Genomic DNA, 9,482 nt, shown 5'->3' with positions numbered 1-9,482 from the left:
TGTTTAATCTGTTCTGTAATATTTGCACATTTTAAAAGGGTTCATTTTTGTGAGTAATTGTCCCTTTGTTCAAAATGTAAGACGTTTGAAATGAGTCAAGACAAGTCTTATTTGATTTCAATAAAAAAATTTACTAAAGAAAATGCATCTTGTGTATTTTTTTAAACGTATTTCATATTAATTTTAACCATTACAAATTCAAAAATATTTAATGACACATATAATTAAGCCTTTAAAGGGTTAGTGTTATGTAAATATTAGTATAATATACAATCAAAACAAAGGATGAAAACTTTAGTAAAACTTTAGTAAAATGTTAAGGGTTAGTTCACCCAAAAATGTGATTCTGTCATTAATTACTCGCCCTCATGTCGTTCCAGACCCACAAGCCCCTTTGTCATCTTTGGAACACAAATTAAGATATTCAAAAATATCTTAATTTGTATTCCGAAGATGAATAAAGATTTTACAGGTTTGGAACAACATGAGGGAGAGTAATTAATGGCAGAATCACATTTTAACCACAAAATGGTTAATATGAAAAGATTTAATCAGTTGGTGTCCATGTTTAAATCATATTTTCCTGCCAGGAAACAGATCCAGCTGGTGAAAGAAAATATGCTTTTAAACTGTCTCTCTGATTTTTGGCGACGGTCGTGGCATTCCGTGCACTGCTTGCTTCCACAGAGGGGAGTTCTCCATCCCTTCTCCAAGCTCCAGGAACCATGTTGTGATTGGCATCTTCCACATCTGCAAAGGTTGAAGGCAGGTACACATCAGATGCCTTCTTCCTCAGGAAGTTGTGCACACAGAGTGCAGCCAGTGTAACTGTTGTTACTTTCTCAGGCTCCAGTGCAATGTTGGAAAGAAAGACACGGAGTCTATTGGCTAAAATTCCAAACGCGTTTTCTACAGTACGCCTTGCCCTTGATAGCCTGTAGTTAAATATTCGCTGCCCATGGTCCAGATTTCGGAAGGGGTATGGCTTCATCAGATCGATTCGGAGAGGGAAAGCTTCATCACCAACAAATGCATAGGGTGAAGATATGTTGCTCCCTGGTAGTGGCTCTGGGGGTGGGACATTTAGCAGATGTCTGTCCATGGCAGCTCGGAGGTCTGACTGGCCAAATATTCCTCCATCTGACACTCTTCCTTGTACGCCAACATTGGCATAAATAAATTTGTAATCTGCGTCGACTACTGCCATGAGTACAACTGAAAATCTAGACTTGTAGTTGTGATATGTACTTCCAGAGTTTGCAGGTGGTTGGATATAGATGTGCTTTCCATCTATAGCTCCTAAGCAATTAGGAAACTGCCATTTGGTTTCAAATCCCATAGCCACCTCTCTCCACTCTGCCTCTGTTGTAGGAGTCTGAAAAAAATAAACACCATATATAATTAATACATGTAATGTTCTCTCATTTTTACAGAGGTTATACTTAATAAAAAAAGTCCACTTATTATAAATCAAAAACATATCCATAACTCTGGTTAAAACGCTTCGTTTTGGGAATTATTCAGTAAAGGCTTCTCTTTGTGTAAACCCACTGTCTTGAAATGTACGTCTGTTATTTACATCAAATGACTTACCTTTAAATGATCCTCCTTTAAGACGTCATACAAGGCTTGACAAGTCTCCATTACTATCTCACTGATAGTACTACGGCCGATCCGGTACTGGAAGCTAAGAGATCTAAACGTCTCTCCTGTGGAAGGAAGCATGTATAAGGTTTATAATGTACCATGGCCTGGATTTACAGACACAGCAAGATTAAGCACAAATTAGGCATTAAATGAGATGGAGCATTTAAGTAGCTTTTATAAACTTTCCTTAAAAACATTATCTTTATCTTAAAAAATGTCACTGACATATTTTAAGGTAAGTCAGTGCAAATTACTTTTAGTTTAAACAGTTTAAACTTGCATTTTAGTCTGGGACTATGGGACTAGATTAAATTTTGTCAGTGAAACCAGGGTCATATAATTTTTTTTAAATGTACTTTTTACCAGTAGCAAGGAATCGTAGGGTAAGTGACAGCCTCATTCTTGCACTGATTGCTCTTCTCAGTTTTGTGTCCCTTCTTTGGATAAATGGTGTAACTTTGCCAAGCAAGTAGCTGAAATCCTCCACATCCATCCTAAGCAGATCACGAAAACCCTTCCTGTCACTGTCCTTCAGTGTAAAAAACAAGAACAAAAAAAAACATCAGGCTTTTTTTTCATTAGAAGTATAATACTTCTAATGTTCAGAAGTAACCATTTATTGTCATGCAGTCACATGGGTAATTGAGCCTTTAACAATAAAAAAAAATCAGTTTAATGCCTTTGATCGATTCATAAACACAAGTATTTAATTAAATTGGTGAACAAATAATTGTTGTAACAGTCTGTTTTTGAAATATCTTATTGTTGTGGCAAGCTAGCAACATTTATACTACTTTTACTACTGGCTAAAAGTACAAATATAGGCCTAACGTTATATTAAAAAAATATATTTTACCTCAAGTTCTCTTTGAAGGATTGACAGTCCATACTGTCCTCTTCGTGCAATCCAGGAACGTGTCCATTGTCGGGTTTTCTTTCTTTTTTTTTCTTTTTCTGAACACAAGACAGCCAATACGAAAATCGCCGCTTCATCCATTGTTTGTTTCCGTTCGTTTCCGGAAGTCAGGCGCTACTAGTTTCGCCTTCACGCGCTTCTTCAAAGACGGCACGCGCGTCTTCAAAGACGGCACGTGATGACTGGTCTGGAAGAAACGTGTAGTCTGACATGGTTCTTGTCCACGACACGACAAGATTTTAGGAGTCAAAATCGTGTAATCTGACACAGTGACTATCGTAACAGACAAAAAAATCGTGTAATCTGAACCAGGCATTAATGGTTCTGATTTTGTTGTTGATGAAGTGAATGAGGACATTCCCAGCCCCAAAACGGTTAGGCACTCCAGCAAAACCCACGCCTGCGTCCAAGCCCTCCATGGTCCTTACCATCAAGACCTCTGCTCCAGAGTGCGCACTCGAGCTGTTCCAGTGAGTGAAATCCTGAGACCGTTACAGTGTGTGAAATCCTAGAGTCCTTTCCAGTGATAGAAATTCCAGAGTCCGTTCCAGTAAGAGAAATTCCAGAGTCCGTTCTAAGTGTGGCAAATTTCTGAGTCCATTCCTGTAAGAGAAATTCCTGAGTCCGTTCCAGTGAGGGGAAATTCCAGAGATCCTTCCTGGCTCCCTGAACTGCCAACGCCTCCCTAGTTACCTGCACAGCTGGCACCCCATGGCACCTTGCACTGCACTGTATGCCAGCACTGCCCTGGTTTTCTACCCATGACCTCACTACTCCAGGGTGCCTTATGTTCCGTTTCATCTTAGTTTTCTTTGTGTTCTGTCTTTGTTTGCCTGGTTTCCTTTTACCCAGTTCTCCTGTGTTAATTATTGTTTCATCTCATTCACCTGTGCCCACATAACTAGTTAGCTCCTTTGTTTGCCCTTTTTAATGTACGCCCTGAGTTCTCCTTCATTCTTTGTCCTGTATCATTTGACATTTGTAGTAGTGTGGTTTCTCCTCCGTGTATTCTGTTCCTTGAGTATTTGTGATTAAAGTCTGTCTTCTAGAATTATTCCTTTTCGTGTGAATCTCTATCTACCATGTCATGTTACAGCTGGTACTCTGAGTGATGTAAACCGATGATTTACTGTCAGCTCTATTAATGACATGTCTGTCTTTGTTAATCTGGAATCTGAGTTGACAATTGTTTTTTATTGTTGTTGTTAAAGAGACAGGAGGGCAAATATGACCAGTGTTGGGGAAGGTTACTCTTAAAAGTAATGCGTTACAATATCGTGTTTCTCCCTAAAAAGTAACTAATTACATTATTTAGTTACTTTTTGTGTAATGTAATGTAATTGCATTACTTTTTATCACATGCCTGTGGCTTGCTGTCTTCCAGGCCTTGCATGTGTTCTTTTTTCGCAAGTGTTTAATGCTGTACTTAATCCTACTACTTAATTCTGAAAAAACAGAGATTCTAATTATTGGACAAAAAACTTCCTCACATAATAACCTAGAATACTGTCTAACACTTGATGGCTGCTCTGTCAAGTCTTCGTCGTCGGTTAGGAACCGGGTGTGCTCTTTGATACCAATCTTTCATTTGAAAGTCACGTGTCTAGTATCTGTAAAACTGCATTTTTCCATCTTAAAAATATATCTAAATTACGTCATATGCTCTCATTGACAAAATGCGGAACAGTTAGTTCATGCGTTCATGACCTCAAGGCTAGATTATTGTAATGCTCTACTGGGTGGTTGCCCTGCACGCTTAATAAACAAACTACAGCTGGTCCAAAACATAGCAGCTCGAGTTCTTACCAGAACCAGGAAGTATGACCATATTAGCCCGGTTCTGTCAACACTGCACTTGTTACGATCTGCTCCGAGACACGAGGGTTAAGATCCAAACGCAGCTTTATTGTGGGTAATCCAGAGGCGTAATCCAGTGTACAGGCAAAAGGTCAAAACACAGGTAGGCAGTCCAAACAAACCAACAAAGAAACAAACAAAACAGGCAGGGACCAGAGGCAAAAGAGTAATCCAGGGAACAGCGCAAGAAATCCAAATAAACCAAAAGACAAGAAACCAGGGAAAATGCTCGGAATTGCAGTGTGACACAAACAAGACTTCGCAGGGAATGATGAGGTGAACCAGGCTTATATGGGGTGAACTAAACAATATAATGAGACACAGGTGAATGTGATAATCAGGGATGATGAGCAGTGAATTATGGGAAATGTAGTTGTGAGGAAGTGATCATAGTCTATTGTGGAGTGCCCTCTGGTGGCTCTCGAGGGCACTCCAGCTGGTGATCGTTACAGCACTGGCTCCCTATTAAACATCGTATAAATTTTAAAATATTGCTGATTACTTACAAAGCACTAAATGGTTTAGCTCCACAGTTCTTGAGCGAGCTCTTAACGTATTATAGTCCTTCACATCTATTGCGATCTCAAAATTCCGGCCAGTTGATAATACCTAGAATATCAAAATCAACTGCTGGCGGTAGATCCTTCTCCTATTTAGCGCCAAAACTTTGGAACAGTCTTCCTAACATTGTCCGGGAAGCAGACACACTCTGTCAGTTCAAAGCTAGACTAAAAACACATCTCTTTGTTTAGCATACACATAAACATGCAATAGAAGTGCCAGGTCATTCGCGAGGTCGTCCAGCTGTTTCCATAGGGTCCACTGAATACCGTTCCTTCTCTGTGCTGTTGATATCCTCATGACCCAGTCTATGGTAAGCAGAAACAGGAAAGGAGAAAGCAGGCATCCCTGTCTTACGCCAGTCCGCACTTGGAAGGTGTCCGTGGCTTGTGTGCCATGGATCACTCTGCAGGACAGTCCGTCGTATGAGTTCCAGATGATATTGGTGATCTTCATGGGTACTCCATAATGTTGTAGAAGCTTCCAGAGTATCTGCCTGTCTACGCTGTCAAAAGCTTTCTCGTAGTCAATGAAGTTGACATAGAGGGGTGTGTTCCATTCGAGTGACTGTTCGAGGATGATGCACAGCGTTGTGATCTGGTCGGTACAAGATCTATCTTTGCGGAAACCCGCTTGTTCATCTCTAAGCCGAAGGTCTACTGTCTCTTTCAACCTTTTGAGAATCACCCAGTTGAATACTTCGCTTTGGATGGACAGCAGTGTGATGCCTCTGTAGTTGGAGCAGCAGCTGAGGTCTCCTATAACACATTATAGACTTCTATAATTCCATGTTAGGCTGCATAGATTAGGTCAGCCGGAACCGGGAACACTTCCCACAAATCCTGATGTACTCGTTACATTATAAGAAGAATGGTGTCCCTGTAAAATTAGTCTCTCTGTTTATCCTGAGGTTTACCGCAGTTCGCCAGATCCAGGCCGTATCCAGATCTGATGAAGGACCTGCGCCTTGATACGACGACAATGCAGTCCTAAAGTGTCAACTAGTCTCTCTCCCCTGTGAAGGCCTCCTTCCCTCCCTTTACCTCTCTACAGATAAAGCATTGTCGGGATAATTCTGGTTCGTGTGGCCACGTGGAAGCAATAAAAATTCTGTATTATAAATTTTAAGGCCAGAAAAGTAGTTTGTTGAGGGTTGATTTGTAGGGAAGGACTACACGCCTGCGCACATATATTCAAACACGCATACCTATAGACTGAACTCGAAATACACATATGCACGCCATCAGAGTTCTCACAGGTTTGCGTTTTTGAAAGTTTGCGTAGAAAGAACTTCATTTTTTTAGTTAAAACAATGTTGTGTTAGCGGCCCCTAAGTTAATAACTAATGATCGTTGTGACGGAAGTGAATCAATCAAAACTAACTTTAGCTGGACAATAACTTTATTCTAGAGCTGCTATAAAGCCAAACCAATCTCTGTTACTTTATTTTCCGAAGTATGTTACTTAATTATCAATGTAAAGCCACTTTGGAACAATCTACATTGTTAAAAGTGCTATAAAAATGAAGATGACTTGACTTGACTTAACTTGACTTGTAATGCATTCAACAACATAGCCTGTATAACACACACACCTTAATTTTATTTTAAATACTATTATATTTAGAGTGCTTAGAATATTTCCTGACCCCTAGAGTGATGCATGTCATACAAAAGTTCTTAGGGGTAACATTACAGGTTGTTACTTGACACAGTTATGTTCAGTTTCTCTGTCTTGTTTAGTTTTCTTTGTCTGTATTTGCCTGAGTTCTAGTTCTTTTCATAGTTTGCCATGGTCCCTAATTAGTGTGTTTAAGCCTTCAGTCTTCCTCAGTTTAAATGTTAACATTATGTTGGTTTGTATATAGTTCTCCAACTTCCAGCATGAAGGCAACCATACTCCCACGGTAAAGGCAACTGCCAAGCACCCGCCATCCATTCTACAGAGTGCTTTTGACTGGGAGATGCAAGTGGACCTGGGAAATAGGCTTGTCTTCCCACAAGACATCGCAGCAACCTCACATCCGGATCTGGTCCTGATTTCCAGGAGCATCAAGACCATCTTAATAGCTGAACTTACGGTGCCACGGAAGGACAGGCTAGCTATCTATCGCATCAAATCAAGAAGGCTAAGTACCAGGACTTGATCGATGAGGCTCTTACCAAAGGATGGCACGCAAGCATGTTTCTCATCGAAGTTGGCTGTCGTGGTTTCCCAGCAACATCTTTGCACTATTTTCTACAGAAGGTTGGCCTGGATCTAAAACATCCGAAGAAAGCCACCAGGGAGATAGCTTTGGCAGCCGAGACTAGCACAAGATGGTTGTGGCTAAAGAGAGCCCACAGTTGGAACCCCTCTGCAGGCAAAGGCTAAATGCTCTTTGCTGTCCCACTCAGGTGAAGCGTACAGGTCAAGGGGCGAAACGCTAGTGAACCTGAGACACCTGCTGACGATGCAGAGGGGTCCTCAACAATGTGGATGCTCCGCCCACCTTCTCACAGTGGAATACCATCACATAGACACCATATCCAAGTAGCTCTTGCAATTCCTGCTTGCAGCAAAGCATCTTTGATGTTTATCTCACCTCAAGTTCTATATTAATTAAAGACTAATTCTCTTTACATTCTGCGTTACACATCATTCCTTAAATTTTAATACAAGCAACTCCTGAAAGAACACAAGAACGCAAGATAGGGTTTTTATGGTGAATTTTAAACATGTAAATCTCCAATGTCCAACTCCTCCAGCTGGAGCAGGGAGATCACTCCCTAGAGGATCACATGAGGGACTTTCTTGATCTAGCTTGCCTCACCCACTACCCCGGCTGCTGCCTATGTGTTTTCTACAACACCAGACTCAATGAGCGGTTGAAAGCACGTCTGCCCGTTGATGGTCCTCGAGGGAGCTTCACTGAATATGTGAGGTGGGTGCTGGTGCAGTACAAATCACCCATCACCATCTGAATCTTTGATGAGGACATTGTCAGCCCCATTCTATACCCAGATCCCAGCCAACCATCAACCATGGCCCACCGCTGAATCGGATCCTAAGTCCGCCACGAAGCTTGAGCCAGAGCGATCGCCACCCACTCTTTCACCGCTGAGGTACATACGCAAAGATGGGGTACTGAGGAACAGAGCATGTGAGCGGAGTGGAGCGGGAGCGAGCGGGGAGCGCAAGCGGGCAGATCTTGGACAGAGCGAAGAGCGGCATTTTTAAAAGGATGGAGCGTTGGTTTCCCACACCAATTTCGCTTCACTCACACCACGAGTCTGAAGCATGCTCGTCAAGCCTGATCGACTTGAATCCATCTTGCACAGTCATCAACAGTACACTATTTTCAGTAAAAACTCAGCTCAATAATGGAGTTCAAAAACTTAAAAAAGGAAAATGAGAAGTCATACAGGTGTACTATTAATATAAAACTAACTAACAATGATAATGTGGTACAAGAAAACGAGTGTGGAGACATCGTTTCAGTCAGTAAAGTCAGTCAGTCACCACAGCACAGAGACAGCGCTCATAAAGATAATAAACGATATTCGCTTAAATACTGATTCAGGCAAATTATCAGTGCTGGTACTACTCGACCTCAGTGCTGCATTTGACACTGTCGATCATAACATACTTCTTGACAGGCTGGAAAACTGGGTGGGGCTTTCTGGGATAGTCCTAAAATGGTTCAGGTCATACTTAGATGGGAGAGGTTACTATGTGAGTATAGGAGACCATAAGTCTGAGTGGACATCCATGACATGCGGAGTCCCTCAAGGCTCAATTCTTGCGCCACTCCTGTTCAACCTGTATATGCTCCCAATGAGCCAAATAATGAGAAAGAACCAGATCTCTTACCACAGCTATGCAGACGACACACAGTTCTACTTAGCCCTATCGCCTAACGATTACAGCCCCATTGACTCCCTGTGCCAATGCATTGATGAAGTCAACAGTTGGATGTGTCAAAACTTTCTTCAGTTAAACAAAGACAAAACTGAAGTCATTGCGTTTGGAAACAAAGATGAAGTTCTCAAGGTGAATGCATACCTTCACTTTAGGGGTCAAACAACTAAAAATCAAGTCAGGAATCTTGGTGTGACACTAGAGTCAGACCTTAGTTTCAGTAGTCATGTCAAAGCAATAACTAAATCAGCATACTATCATCTGAAAAATATTGCAAGAATTAGATGCTTTGTTTCCAGACAAGACTTAGAGAAACTTGTGCATGCTTTCATCACCAGCAGGGTGGATTATTGTAATGGACTCCTCACTGGCCTTCCCAAAAAGACCATAAGACAGTTGCAGCTCATACAGAATGCTGAGCAGAACCAGAACATATGAGCACATCACACCAGTCCTCAGGTCTTTACACTGGCTCCCAGTTACATTTAGGATTGATTTTAAAGTATTATTACTGGTATATAAATCATTCAATGGCCTAGGACCTCAATAAATTGCAGATATGCCCACTGAATATAAACCCAACAGATCACTCAGATCACTA

General features: G+C 41.3%; 1 protein-coding gene across 1 annotated transcript; it reads right to left on the bottom strand.

Moving 5' to 3' along the window:
* Nucleotides 1-244: 244 nt before the first annotated feature.
* Nucleotides 245-2,669, bottom strand: LOC307149058 (uncharacterized protein). The gene is made up of 4 exons (XM_079855091.1): nucleotides 2,504-2,669; nucleotides 2,011-2,176; nucleotides 1,594-1,709; nucleotides 245-1,375 (listed from the first exon to the last, which is right to left on the bottom strand). Exons 1-4 carry the CDS (start codon nucleotides 2,642-2,644, stop codon nucleotides 569-571), a joined length of 1,230 nt encoding a protein of 409 aa, XP_079711217.1. The 5' UTR covers nucleotides 2,645-2,669; the 3' UTR covers nucleotides 245-568.
* Nucleotides 2,670-9,482: the final 6,813 nt, after the last annotated feature.

This window comes from Squalius cephalus (genome assembly GCF_949319135.1).
Source record: "Squalius cephalus genome assembly, chromosome: 21".
Taxonomy (NCBI): domain Eukaryota; kingdom Metazoa; phylum Chordata; class Actinopteri; order Cypriniformes; family Leuciscidae; genus Squalius; species Squalius cephalus.
This window is presented reverse-complemented; position numbering and strand designations above follow the sequence as displayed.